Below are 15,848 nucleotides of genomic sequence, written 5' to 3' on the forward strand. Positions count from 1 at the left end.
AAATCTCACGAATTTGCTTGGTGAAAAGTTGGCAGAACTGCTATACATGTGTCAATGAAAACTATATGGCAATCGTATCCCTCAGAGCATTCTGCTCTTTGATTTATTGTAGTTTTCGAATAAGCTGTACATAGACTAAATAATAGTAAAATTTTAACGATTTCTGTAATTTAGTTATTTTTTTATTTCGATATTGCCGCTATTTCTCCTATTAGTTCAACAGAAAAAAGGGACATTAACAAAAATGTATGCTCCTTTCGAAGGCAGATTGTGAGCGTAAATGAACGGTGACCCCATTTTTTTATTTCATTTTTCTATTAAGTATAAGATAAAGTTCATTTATAGAAAAATATAGAGAAATCCTATATTAAATAAAAAATTTCATTTAGACCCGCGAGCCCCCTTAAATATGAAAAATCTATAAAATATGCAAAAAAACGTCACTTTTTAGATGGTTTTTGTCAAAAATGAAAGTGGCTGCATCCGTGTTTATCCTCAACCTTTAAATATATTATGTATCATCATCAAATACAACTTACATTTCAATATTATGAATGAACAACAAAGCGACTACTTTCATTTAAGATGGAAACCATCTAAAATTAAACTAAAATGCTAAAATTGTGAAGATTTCAGTAATTTAGCATGACTTAATGATGCTAGTACCCGATATATGTGCATTGTTTGGTCAAATACAGCCCATATTTATGTAGCAGAAGCATTCTACTTTCCAATAGATAGCTTAAAGATTACATTTTCACAATTTTATAAAACTGCTATATTTTGGGGCCCAAAGGGTCCAAAATTACACTTTGTTTGATTTCATCAAAAATTGAATAATTGGGGTTCTTTGATATGCTGAATCTAACTGTGTATGTAGATTCTTAATTTTTGGTCCCGTTTTCAAATTGGTCTACATTAAGGTCCAAAGGGTCCAAAATTAAGCTGAAGTTTGATTTTAACAAAAATTGAATTCTTGGGGTTCTTTGATATGCTGAATCTTAACATGTACCTATAAGATTTTTGATTATAGGCCCAGTTTCAAGTTGGTCCAAATTGGGGTCCAAAATTAAACTTTGTTTGATTTCAACAAAAATTGAATATATGGGGATCTTTGATATATGCTGAATCTAACCATGTATTTAGATTTTTAACCGGATTTTTGTGAGAAAAATGTCGGTTATTGATTTGGGGATGTACGGCGGGCAGTCGGGCGGGCGGCAACCAAATGTTGTCCGTGCATTTACTCATGAACTGTTCAACCAAAGCTTTTAAAATCTTAATATGTTGTTACTGACAACAAAATGAAGGTCAAGTTCAATAATGATGATTTTGACCTATACCGTTCTGGAGTTATGGTTCTTGAAAGATTGAAAAATGGCATTTCCAGTCGTGTCCATTCATTTACGCATGAACTGTTCAACCAAAGCTTCCCAAATTTTAATATGTTGTTACTGATGACAAATAGAGGTCAAGTTCAATAATGTCGATTTTGACTTTTACCGTTCATCAGTTATGGTTCTTGAAAGATAGAAAAATGGTGTTGTTGCATTTACTCATGAACCATTCAACCTATAAGCTTTACAAATTTTAATATGTTGATACTGATGACAAAATGGATGTCAAATTTGATATTGACGATTTTCACTTTCACCGTTCATCAGTTATGGTTCTTGTGATATTGGCAGGACACAATTAAATGTTAATAAATCCGGTTTGCTGTCGTTGTGACAGCCTCTTGTTGATATTTGGGCTGGTTATCAAATTGGTCCACATTGAGGTCTAAAGGGTCAAAACTTGAACTTTATTTGATTTCATCAAAAATTGAATTCTTAGAGTTCTTTGATATGGCGAATCTAACCATGTGTTTAGATTTTGGATATTGGACCATAATAGGTAAATGTCCAATTTAAAATTTTTAAGTTTTTAAGTTTGAGTTCTTAGACCACATTCAATCTGTGTCAGAAACCTATATTGTGTCAACTTTTTAATCACAATCCAAATTCAGAGCTGTATCAAGCTTGAATGTTGTGTCCATACTTGCCCTAACTGTTTAGTGTTCGAACTCTGCGGTCGTATAAAGCTGTGCCCTGCAGAGCAGCTGGTTAACTTTTATAGCTGACTGTATGGAGTATTGGTTTTGCTCATTGTTGAACGCAATATGGGGACCCATAATTGTTACTTTCTCTGTCATTTGGTCTCTGATAAATGTTTTTGAACACTAGAGAAGTTTTCTTGTTATACCAAACCATATGTTTTTCAATAAAAGGCACACTTTTTGTTCATCCGGCATATGGTTACTCTAAATAAACATTTGATTAGTTTAATTATTTAATTACAGATTGTATCTACCCGTTTTGCAATTGCTGTATCACCCCTTGCATCTATTCCACTAGCTGCGTCTTATCATGTGTGTTGGTAAAGTTTTGTGATCTTAATATAAAGGCTGTTTGGTTGTATTTTGTTTGTGAGATTAACATTCACCATTTGCTTCACCCAATTCTGAACCTGTTTTTTTAACAAACTGTCCGGGATTGTCGTCAGTAGCGAACAAAACGCAAAATTTGCACTAAATTTTGTCCTGTGAAGTTGAATATAAGACAATGCCTGGGAAATGGTGCAGCCACGCATATTAGAAGCATCTTTTTTACACGTACATTTCACGTTTATGAAATGGAAAAGAACTAGGTGGATTCCAGTTTTCATTTAGAATGCTATACATTTGAGCACTAGGTACAGATGTTGAAATAAAGTTTGCAATATCCTTAGATTCAGCAAGTGTCATTTTCTAAAAAAAATCTTATATTTGATAGGGTGAAAAAGTATTTTTCTTCAAATCAAGCTAACAAAAAACGTCGTTTTAAGGTAGCACAATACAAAGATTTTTTTCCTTCCAATCACTAACCTTTAAAATGCTTTAACTTTCTTATGAATGCATAGAAAATAATAAAAGAGGTATATATAGATAGATAAAAGATTAATCTTTTAAATGAATGCAATATTTTTATTTTGCAATCATTATGTAATCAATTATTATGTAATTAGTGGCAAAATCTGGGTAAGTTCACTTGAATGAATTTAGCTCTATCATCTCTTTAACTATACAGAAAATTTTAACGGAATCTTAATCAACACATCATGGGCTTCAAAAGGGTGTCTCAGATTGTCTCTATGGTGTTCATTCTCTCATAAATCTCTAATTAGTGTAAACATCCTAACCACATAAAAGAAGATAATGTTCAATTAGGTGTAAAATTTGTTTTTTACATTCTATCTGAAATCTGAGACACCCTTTTGTAGATAATGGCCATAGGAACAACATATAATAAAATCAACCCTCTAGGGATACCTATGCAGAAGCTAATTTCATTTGAAAGTGGAAATTTGGTGAAAAATAGTTTAGACACAGTTAACATTATAATTGGTTACATAATTGTTGCATAATACTAACATTGCATTTATTTGAAAGAGTAATCTGTTAGCTATCCAAAATTACCACTTTTATAAATTTTCAAGCATTATTAAGAAATTTACAGCATTTTAAAACTTGGAGTTATAAAATCTTTGTATTGTGCTACCTTAATCCTAAAACCAACAAATTAATAAAATATAGGGATACCTGCCTTTGATTGTCTTAATTAAATCCTTTGATCCTCTAAGTATCAAGTTACCCTCAGGCCAATGTAATTATGACATGTGTATATTTAAAGGAGTGTAGCGACAACGTGTCACCCTATTCAGTGCTAGATATTCAATTTATAGTAAAGATAACATTAGAACAGGAAATGGTTAATACAAAAATTATTTTAAGATTTTCAAGCGGGGGGGGAGGGGGGTTTGTGACACCCCCCCCCCCCCCAAGACCCCCTTAAATCCGCTAGTGATCCATACGCACAGGTAAAAAATGTTGCATCTTCATCTTGCTTAGATGGAGCAAGGAAAATCTGAACTAAGCCCATATGATCATTGCAAACAGGAAAAACATGAAGGCGCTGTATAACCATGCAGATTATTTGACGTTAGAAACTTTTCTTACTGTCCTTCCAACCACAATACTGCTGTCAAATATAAGATTGAGTCGGAAACTTTTACATTAACTATTTATGCCTTGAACAATGGTAATTTCGAGAAACAATAAAATTCTGTTTGAAATATATGAATTGATTGGTATTTTAAAACCTTCTAACTTAGGAACAGACTATCTTTCTGCGCTTGATATGCTACACATAGAAACATGGCAATCAAAATTTGCATCTTTTAAGGAAAGAACACTGAAATTTTTGTTGTAAACAAGTAATTTTTATGCCCCATTTATTGGCATTATGTTATCTGGTATTTACATACTTTTGTTCGTCCGTCTGCCCCTCATCCAATTAAAATTTTGGGTCAAGGTAGATTTTGATGAAGTTGAAGATCAATCAACTTTAAACATATTACACATGTTCCTTATGCTATGATCTTTCTATTTTCAATGCAATATTAGATTTTTACCCAAATTTCATGGTCCACTGAATTTGGAAAAAAATATTATTGTGAGTGGGGCATCCCATTCTTGTGTATAAATAGATCATAAATATCATTTGAACACTATTCAATATTTTCCAGGCACTTATTTATTCAAATTATTGAAATGCATGAAACAAAAATCTAATCAGTGTCAGAATCTGGGCAAGTTCACATGCAGACAGGAAAAATGTCCAGTCCAAAAAGATATCATTTTTTGCATAAAATGGTCCAAATATAATTTTACTTTGATCTTAAACGGTAAAAGCACACAATTTGATATTTTTCTTGGAAAAAGCACTTGCTTGTGTTCTATAATTTTCAAAATATCATGAATTATGGCATTATGGTTCTCATGGTTCATGAAATTTAAGATGTGGAGATAATATTGCTTTAATTCTATTTTCTCATATGAACCCTTTATTATACATTTTAAATTGAAAAAGTTAAATTCTACAAATTGAGTTCTACTCACTATGGTTATTTTTTACCCTGCATGGTGCTATAAATTGTAGTTACTCATAGAATGATTTATTGAACACCCAAAGGCATTGCACTATTTTGACTTAATCTTTATTTATTTTAATGTAGGTGTCATCAAGATCAGAAACAGTTGGGCAACAAGGTATAGATAGTATGTTCAAGATTTGTGTACAGTTTACATATGTTTTAGATGTTTACAATGTTTATAATATAGTAACTGCATTTCCCACATTTATGTCAAATACTGTAGATTGATTATTATTGGTGCTGTGACCCTTTGAGAGAGTACCTGAATTAATACGTAGTTTTGATTCAAAGAGGGTTAGAGCTATATGTTATGATAACCAAACTAGCATTTTATTTTCAACGCCCCTGAGTTGTTTCTACTGGTATAAAATGTCATCTTTTGTCTTGTCTATCCTCTGTCATTGTTAACAATGTTTTCTCAATGCTCTTCAACTTTGTACTTTATTTGGCCTTTTTAACTTTTTTGGATTCGAGCATCACTGATGAGTCTTTTGTAGACGAAACGCGCGTCTGGCGTATATACTAAATTCAGTCCTGGTATCTATGATGAGTTTATTCATTTCACTTTCACATTTGGCCATGACAAGATTGACCTAAGGGGTTATCAATTTGGTGATGATGTCTTAAGTGTTTTATTGGAGACCATATTTTTGTCCTTATACGGCTGTATCTTATTTAGATATGTTGGCATGATTACTATCATTTCTGTATTTACACCTCCTGTTAGGGCACAATTTGCATCCCATATAAAACATGCTAATCTTGGGAGAGGTGCCATTTTTTATGTCCTGAAATATCAGAAATAATTCAAAGCCAACAATTTCTTTAAGCTGAGGAAAGTAAAAATTTCTGATAGAATTGAAATTCAATTAGGCTAGATAAAAATTGGTCCTATCGGATTTAAACCTGTTTAAGTCATTTATGAATAAGAATGATGTGGTATGATTGCCAATGAGACAACTCTCCACTAGAGACCAAACAACCTACATGTTCATTTAATACAAAACTTTTACAGAAAAGAAAATAAGCAAATCAGTATTGTTACCCTCAACAAACTTGATACTACAGCCGATGAGATTAATACCGAGTACCCTCAACAAACTTGATACTACAGCCGATGAGATTAATACCGAGTAATGAAAGAAAAAATAAATCTCCTTGTTGAACATTGTTACATATTTGTTATTTATAATTATAGGTCCTTCAACTGATTTGGCTGATTATGGAATCGGTTCAACTATAAAACCAGTGAAGACAGGAGGAACAGTAGATAAATATAGTATAAATAAAATATTTGCTATTCAAGAAGAGGTAGGTCTTAATTTACAGACACCAATGTTAATAATTAGTCTAAATGGGGGATAATGTTATATTTGGTTTTCTGTTAGAATATTAAGTCTGAACACAAATGTGACCTCTTCCAGTTTAGACAAAAACCACCATAAAATTAGCATAAATGTTAAAATTGTGAAGATTTCAGTAATATTAAACGAATTTATGATGTTATTCCCTTTTGCATGTGCAATGTATTAACAAATACAACACATATTCTACTTTCAAATAAATAGCTAAAAGTGCTCATTTTAACCCATTTGTTATAATCCTATGATTTGGGGCCAAAAAGAGGTTTTACCTGGCCTACTCATTTTGAAACAGATCTAGATAAATAGTATATAACTACAAGATGTTGAAATTTGCCTTTATTTCCAGGATGGTAGTTGGAAGTTTTCTCAACAGTTATGTACCTTACTTGGTATAGAATATGATGCTTGTATGAAAATACTTAAAGAGGCAGGGATAAAATCATTAGGTAACTTTGGACATTCATTTATGCATGCTCATGTTTTGATTAAAATAAAAAAAGAGTAAACTGTCTACTTGCATTTTTATTGTCTGGTAAAGGTTGCTAAGATTAGACATAACAAACAAACATTTGTTTATCGTCATTTACCTCCAACACTAAAATTAAAATATAGTGAATTTTTTTGTTACGCCTGAGGTAAATGGATGCTTATTGTATTTATTATAATTAGTGAGAAAGTTACATTAAAAAACTATGTATGACAAACAGAAACTTTGTATTACATGGTATCTGTATTCAATGTGTGAAGCATCCTGGTATTCTACCTTCTGAAATATAAAGCTATATCAAAAGAATTAACCTTTACTATGACACTGACAAGGAAAAGCAGGTAAGACAAACGGTCTTGTCAAACCCTTTAAGCTATAACTTTTATAATTTGTATAGCAAAGTCAAGTTTGGAAAACTTCTGTCAACATTATGTCATTTTGTTTAATTCATCATTTTGCATCAGTAAAACTCATTTGGCTGACTATAAATACAGTTGATGTGTGCATATCTACATTTAGTAACTATATTTACACATCTTTTATTAAACCAAAAATATATAAGACTTAAGAAATATTTATTTCACATGTGAACAATTATGTATGTAAAGAGATACAGAATTTCTGTGTTTTTGATTTCAGCTTCGAAAATACAAGAAGAAATTATGATATTACTTGCCACATCTTTAACACTTCTTGTGATCATCCAGCTGATATCTCCTGATTTTGTATCTGACCACATTCTGGAACAGTCGTCATGGCAACAACAGCTAACACAATGGCTGTCAGATAGTACTAAAACACCAATCACAAGGCAGATAGGTTTTAAGACCCCAACCGATTTGTTAAAAATGGTAACCTTCTATCAGCAAAAAGAGGCTGAATATAAATGGACCTCGGACATGTTAGAATTGGGCCATTGTTGGGGCCATGTTGCTGCTAAAATGTTACATGTAGTTTAGTGCTAATTGTAGACCAATAAGCCACTACTATATATTGTTTTCCTAAATTTCATTGTGCCTTAAGATTTAATTGATAATGGAGTAAAATATAGCAAATGCTTTCAAAAAACTCCTTGTTCTTGTTTTATCAAGTAAGTATTGACCTAATTGTTGGCATAGTAATTGCAATTTGATTATTATTGATTGAGCTTTTTTTTTTATTTCATTTTTTATTATGTTTTTTATAAAGAAAAACCAAATATAAATAATGATTAAAAAAAATTCTTTTCCCTATGTACCAAGGTAGCTCTTCAGTATTTATGCTAATAAATATGACATGGTTTTATTTTTTCTCTTTGATTCTAAGAGATTTGAATAATCTATATGACTAGCCATTCAAAATGTAGCATTTTACAATATTTATGATATTAGTTATTCAGTGCAAATGTATTGGTTACCACGGAGATAGAAAACTTTGTTCCTTATAATGTTGTTTACAAAATATTCATTTATTTATTTTATTTATGTATTTATTTTTTTCAAACAAAAGTTAACAAAATTTGAAAAAAGAATTTTAATTAACACTGTCCATCTCAAAATATCTAAATAAAGAAAAAATATTTTATTGGTAATAATGATATAATAATACATAGATGATGGCGTCCTGCAAATTTCTGTTGAATATATTGAATTAATGTTTGAAAGTCAAATAAAAGTTTACCTTTCATGATATGTACAAATTGTTGAACAAAAAGACAAATTTTCATGAAATCTCAATTAAACTGCAAGAGAAAAATTGAGTTACTGCAAGTGCTCTGCACAAATAAGTTTTATGTTATACAAATTTCAAAATGCCATTATTATACAATTTACAAAGGCTATGATATCATGGATATTATAACTTTTATTTAATTTATTAACACAAATTGTAAAATAAAATTTAGTTTTTTGTAAATTTTTGTAATAACATTTTTTAAAGCATATTGTTTTATTATTATTTCTATGTATGTTATTTGATTAATGATTTAATTGTTTGTTTTACGTTTTTTTTTTAATTCATAATTTTATTGTCTAATGATGTTTACATTATGCTATCAATTCTGTAACATATTTGTAACACTCAGAAACGTGTCCTTCCCCCTAAACGTGTCCGATTCCCCCAAACGTGTCCACATCGACGTCACTGAACTGCAAAAACATGTCTAGTTGTCAAAGGGCGCCAAATCGTGTCATTTGTATAAACGCTCAAACGTGTCCATTTTTAAAATAAACCCCCAATCTTGTCCAATCCCCCAAACGTGTCCATATCAAGCTTTTTATTTTACTGGAACTATCATTAGTGTTCATATTATAAAAACGTAGGTTATTTGTGTGGTTTTTTTTATTATTATTATTGTATACTCATTTTACGATCTTTTACTATTTCATTAAAAGATCAGAATAAATTACTTAAATTCTTTTTCTATGTTTGTAGCATTTCACTCTTTATAATGTGCCATAAGTTGTATTTTGGAAGGCAACATTTTTTTTTAATTTCTGCAACTTTTATTTGAAACGGCCTCTATATTACATAACAGACATTGAAGTAGTTTCTTACTGATGTCATAAACAAATCGGTCTTTACTCGCATTTATTTTTTTTTAGATTAAAATCCCAACTAGTGGTCATCCCAAATAACCGTAAAAATTAATGCCCAATTTTAAACTCCCGATTTGATGATAGAACCTATCTACAGTATATATCGTTAATATGATATCGTTCAAATAACGAATGAAATATTTGGCACTGGACGTTATTTCTCTTGTTCGTGTGTCTTTAGTGACGCTCGTAACCTAAAATTTATTAAAAATTAGAACTGTTAAAAAAAGATGGGAGGTCAATTCGACTGAAAGCCCATCGTGCAATATTCTGATTAATATAAAATGCATCATCGGAGTTTATTAGTATAAAATAATTTACATAGTAAACGATTAATTGAACTGTACTAGAATTATTTGTATGCTCGCTTTAAATGAGCATGAAATACTTGCAACTGGACAATAAGCAAATTCAGTCAAAAGTTAATGCATATGTTACATATTAAATTTTCAGTATTGATAATCATTAACAACCGTCATTGAACAAATTAATGCTAATAAATTACCACTTCATCAACTGTGTCCCCCATCATAGAACTGCCGTGAACGTTATTGATGTCGCGTTTAGGACATGTATTAGCTCTAAAAGACGCGAGACGTTCTGTCGTTTAAAAGTGGACACGTTTGGGCGAATAACAATAGTATCGGGCACGTTTGGGGGTTCTGAAATCGGACACGTTTGAGGAACATTGAATATTATGGACATGTTTGGGGAGAATAGACACGTTTGGGGGAATCGGACACGTTTGGGGGGGAAGGACACGTTTGGGAGTGTTACATATTTAAGTGGTCACATTTTGGACATCTTCAGAACTTCATTTGTCTTTATACAGATTGTCAATTGTATTATGTATTATATTGTTTAACATTTTTGTTCATAAAACACAAATTACTGCTGCTAGATAGTACAAAAATATTCACTTTTAACTATGTTTTGATTGCTTAACTGTGATTTATATATAATTGTTATGTTTTAATTTATCTAAATTGGTTTTGGTATTGAACCTATTATAACCATGTATCTATTATTAACTGATGGTAATGATGCAATTATATTAAATTTTTGTTAATCAGTTTCAGTTACAAAATGCCCCTACTATCATGGATCTCTGTTTAATCTAATCTAAAGTCACTTGAAACAAACAGTTTCACCTGATACATAAAGATTTCACTACCAAATAGGTATTTGAAGGGCTAAAGATGATATTAAATTCACTTAATATCATGTTTTATAGTCATATTTTTAGCAGTAAGTTTATTAAGTTTTTTTCCTGTGATGAAAATGTTTTTGTTATATCTATTTTTAGCATTTAACAAATTGCTTTATACTTTGTGATAGAAAAAAAGGTTTTGGTTTTGTGATAATGATTTGTATTATGGTTTAATATATTTAATAAAAAAAAGGATAGGATTAAATTTGTTATTCTAATTCTGCCACTAAATGGAAAATGAAAATAACATTTTTATAAATTTGTACATGTATAAAGCACATGGTCAGATTTCATGAATAGTTTTAGTTGTAGTTTTTATCATCAAGTAAATAAATGTGTTTAATGAAAGTTTAGTCAAAAGAAAATGCAGAAACACTATAAAAGTGGGGCGGATTCAGAATAAACTGAAAACATCATGGCTAAGAACGAAAAAGACAAACAGACAAATAATAGTACATGCCATAATATAGGAAACTTAAGGCTTAGCAACAAGAACCCCATCAAAAACTAGGGATTATCTTAGGTGCTCCAAAATGATAAGTAGATACTGCTCCACATAACTGTCAACTAACTTGTGATGGCATCCGTAAAATTTACGAAGGAATGCTTTTAACTTTACCATTTGAAACTCTTTGTTTTAAAAAATCTTCCTTATGAACAGCAACCCTCTACGAAAGAAATCATGGTAGGAAATACAAGCACGAGCATAGATCGTATCAATTGGGAGGCATATACTCTGTATGCAGGCGCTGCTGGAATGTTGCTACATAGAAATGGAAAGTTTACAATTGGGAAGCTGAAATAATCTCTATTGTCGAAAAGTTTTGTTTCTGTCAATTTCTAGATGTAAGTTGAGAACTGAGGCAGACTTAGCTGTATCCGTTATCTCTAGCTCGACAGGATAGATGCATTTAACATAGTTATCAAATTTGACACAATTTCCCACTAAACGCTTAACTGCTGGCTGAGAAGGATGTGAAATGTCAAATTTAAAGAAACTATTTGCATATCTGTCAACTTCTCAAAAAATCAAAGGGGAGATTGTTCCCTCAACAGGACCTAATGCATCTCTTATATATGACATAAGCAATTATTAACAGAATCATATCTAGCATACTTTGGTTTTGAAAAATTGTATTTGTGCTATAATTTCATTGAATCTTCTTTAATTGGCTGTTTTGATATATTATCAGTTTCAATGATGAGTTCACTTGAAATTACAGAGTTCTGTATCATCGACTAATGTAGAAATAATGAAATCTTGAAGAGACTAACACAGGAATAGTTTATTTTGTTCTATTTGACTTTAAAACAAGATTTTATTATAAACTAAGCAATGAGGGAACAATAATCCGCTGAACACATTTGGAAATTAAAGTTTTGATGGTAGTCAAAATATTATTCTTTACAAACAAGTTTATTGTGATTCATCTAAAAAAATCACGAATTTCCTTATAATTGCATAACAAATATTTTATCAACAAAATTTTATTTTGAATGGCAAAATGTAAATATTTGTAGAAGTTACAAATTAAATTGAATTTTAGTTAGTTGCATTTGCACAACTTTTTGGGAATTTTGTGTTCTCAATACTCTTCAGTTTTGTACTTGTTTCGATCTAAAACTGCATGTATTTTGATCTGAGTGTCACTGATGAGTCTTATGTAGAAGAAACGCGCGTCTGACATATTAAATTATAATCCTGGTACCTTCGATAACTATTCACAGAAGCAATATCTAAGGAAATCTGTGAGTAAAATTTTAGACCATGACCAGCATAAAATTTAAATCATAATGATCAGATCAAAATTTCCATTTACTTGGATTCAATGAACAATTAATCTAAATGACAATCAGCCTCATGTAGCACACATACCCCATTAAAATGAGCATGGATAGAATTTAAGCTATTGTTGATTTATTTTCTTCTGATTGTACCAATTGTCGTGGATTGGAGAGAATCATATTCTCGTGGATGTTTGATCTTGCAGATTTGACAAAGTCTACATACAAATGTGGAAAAGTTCTAATCCGCTGAACATTTTGATATGTTGTTTCACCTTTACACATGAAATGACCCCAGCAAATGATATCCTAAGAATGTTTTAGAATTTACAACATTTAACTGAAATACTGTAAAAAAAAACCACTTCAGTTTGGGTAAACATGTAGTTATGTGGATAATTGTGACCTCAACAGATTGATCTCTGCCCGTTTAATGTTCAGTGGCAATTGTTTCATGCATATTAAGGTTGATGTAAATATTTGGTACATTGGCCAAATGTAGGATTTGCCTGTACATGCTGTAAGGAGATGTAGAATGTCAGCTCTCGAAAACCACAGATGAAAACTTTCAAAATGAAGCTCTTAACAAAATATGCAGATGGTAGGAACAATGTCACTGACCTATTTAATCAAATTAAGCTACCAACAAAAGCCAGATTCAAGCACATTTTCTGTTGAAAGTTCACTGATGAGTCTTTTGTAGACGAGACGAGCGTCTGGTGTAAATATAACATTTCAATCCTGGTATCTATGATGAGTTTATTCATAGCTAAAATTAAAAAAACAAGATTAAGCTGGATACATTAGATGACATTATAATAGTGTGTTGTATTATAGTTTAGCTACCTTGGTTGAGTTGACTATGGAATAATATATAAAATTCCTAGATGCAACCAGAAAAAAAATAATGAATTAGCGAATCTGAAAATTTACATTACTTTAATGCTATAGTTTTTGATGGTGATGTATCGTTTAAAACAGTTAAAGTATGACTTTAAGAAGAAGCGTGCATTTGAAAAGGAAAACACACCTAGTGGGCAACGCTTTCCACGTTTTATACACTCAACACCCGACTAAAAGTCTCAAGGAATTCAAAGATGAGAAGATACATGGTTAATTCTACGAACCCGAAATTCAGAAGACAGCCTAAGACGTGAACTGCATTTAAAAGATCTAGCGAAAGCTATACAGGAACATAGTCTGTATATTGGCATATAATATGTTTTTCCCTTTTACACCGACCCACGGAATCCGCGATCGCCTATGTAAATTCCATCCCGAAGTATCAGCTAGGAATTCTACACCAAATGAAGTTTATACCCTCAGTATATTTTTTTGGATCAAACAATCAGACTACAGTTAAAACAACTCATCAAGCTGATTTGTCTTAACCGTTCGATAAGACTACTAGTATGAAGGTTACTTAGACGTTGAACAGCAATCCATCATTAGATCATGCTTTGTCTGAATTGATAAACGGTTATATGAGTCTTATGTAGACGAAACGCGCGTCTGGCGTACTAAATTAAAATCCTGGTACCTTTGATAACTATTTACACCACTGGGTCGATGCCACTGCTGGTGGACGTTTCGTCCCCGAGGGTATCACCAGCCCAGTTGTCAACACTTAGGTGAAGAAATGAATATCAATAATGTGGTCATTTATTTTTATAAATTTCCTGTTTACAAAACTTTGAATTTTTCGAAAAACTAAAGATTTTCCTATCCCAGGCAAAGATTACCTTAGCCGTATTTGGCACAACTTTTTGGAATTTTGGATCCTCAATGCTCTTCAACTTTGTACTTGTTTGGCCTTATAAATTCTTTGATATGAGCGTCACTGATGAGTCTTATGTAGACGAAACGCGCGTCTGGCGTACTAAATTAAAATCCTGGTACCTTTGATAACTATTTACACCACTGGGTCGATGCCACTGCTGGTGGACGTTTCGTCCCCGAGGGTATCACCAGCCCAGTAGTCAACACTTAGGTGTTGAAATGAATATCAATAATGTGGTCATTTATTTTTATAAATTTCCAGTTTACAAAACTTTGAATTTTTCGAAAAACTAAGGATTTTCTTATCCCAGGCATAGATTACCTTAGCCGTATTTGGCACAAATTTTTGGAATTTTGGATCCTCAATGCTCTTCAACTTTGTACTTGTTTGGCTTTACAAATACTTTAATATGAGCGTCACTGATGAGTCTTATGTAGACGAAACGCGCGTCTGGCGTACTAAATTAAAATCCTGGTACCTTTGATAACTATATACGTCTTGATCTCGCAGCAGTATGTCTCTATTCAAGACAAAATATTGTCCAGGTTTTTATGCTGTTCTTTCAATTTCTTATTCGCTTGTCTCTTCAGATTTTTCTTGCATGTTTACATCAGCTCTTGCCAATTCTTTGGAAACTAGCCTTTCGTCACCAGCTAATCAGCTACTTTCCTTCGGAAAGTTTACGAATATAATGGTTGTACACATTTCGTTTCATCATCCACACTGGCCCTGTGAGCTGTCAAATTGATGAAGCAAGTGATTACATCAGCTCTTGCCAATTCTTTGGAAACTAGCCTTTCGTCACCAGCTAATCAGCTACTTTCCTTCGGAAAGTTTACGAATATAATGGTTGTACACATTTCGTTTCATCATCCACACTGGCCCTGTGAGCTGTCAAATTGATGAAGCAAGTGATTTTCATCTTGAGGTCGTCGAACGTATTAGTCAGGTTCCTTCTTCGCTCCCTCAATAAAATCCAAACTTGTCGATCTAACATGCTTTATTTGACGACATTAAACTTGGTGTTTTTCATTTTAATAATGTCTATATATATGTTTTCGATAAAGATAAAGCTCCTATTAAAGTTTTACTCTGCTACGAATTTCGTTCCTTTCTTCTTTGTTGTAATGTACTATTATATCATTTGTTTATCTATTTTATAATTATCTGTTATGAGTGTTCCTATGTTTGTTTGTACTGTATTACTGCCACGTAGTGTTGTCATTCAAGCGGTGTTTGCAATATTGACACATAAGCTGGAGGTTTGGCTAACCATAAGACCAGGTTCAACTCACCATTTTGTCTAAAAAAATGTCCTGTACTGAGGAATATGGCAGTTGTTATTTTAGTCTGTTTCTATGTGTGTTAACATTAGAATTTGAAATGTTGGTGTTCATTGTATTTTGTTGTTTCTTTCCTCCTATATTTCACCAAGAGCTATCGTATCTAGAATGAGTTTTTTTAATACGCTAGATACATTTGTTTTAGTTTGCTACCCGGATTTGTTTTTGCTTAATCGAACTATGAATATTAAACAGCGGTATACTTTGTCTTTATCTGTTTCTAGTTTGGACGTCAACGCTCTTGCAGATGCATGTGTTCCATGATATTGCTGAACACCGAATGGTTTATA

General features: G+C 31.8%; 1 protein-coding gene across 4 annotated transcripts in view; it reads left to right on the plus strand.

The window, feature by feature from the left end:
- Positions 1-10,850, plus strand: part of LOC143048258 (protein mono-ADP-ribosyltransferase PARP4-like) — an 85,928-nt gene extending 75,078 nt beyond the window's left edge. For all 4 annotated transcript variants that reach the window (XM_076221825.1, XM_076221826.1, XM_076221824.1 and 1 more), the window contains 4 exons: positions 5,095-5,128; positions 6,212-6,324; positions 6,724-6,823; positions 7,504-10,850. In XM_076221825.1, coding sequence (XP_076077940.1) covers positions 5,095-5,128; positions 6,212-6,324; positions 6,724-6,823; positions 7,504-7,823 — 567 coding nt within the window. In that variant the 3' untranslated portion in view covers positions 7,824-10,850. The remainder of the gene's footprint in view (positions 1-5,094; positions 5,129-6,211; positions 6,325-6,723; positions 6,824-7,503) is intronic.
- Positions 10,851-15,848: the final 4,998 nt, after the last annotated feature.

The sequence above is a fragment of the Mytilus galloprovincialis genome, chromosome 10, assembly GCF_965363235.1.
Source record: "Mytilus galloprovincialis chromosome 10, xbMytGall1.hap1.1, whole genome shotgun sequence".
In the NCBI taxonomy this organism is placed as follows: Eukaryota; Metazoa; Mollusca; class Bivalvia; order Mytilida; family Mytilidae; genus Mytilus; species Mytilus galloprovincialis.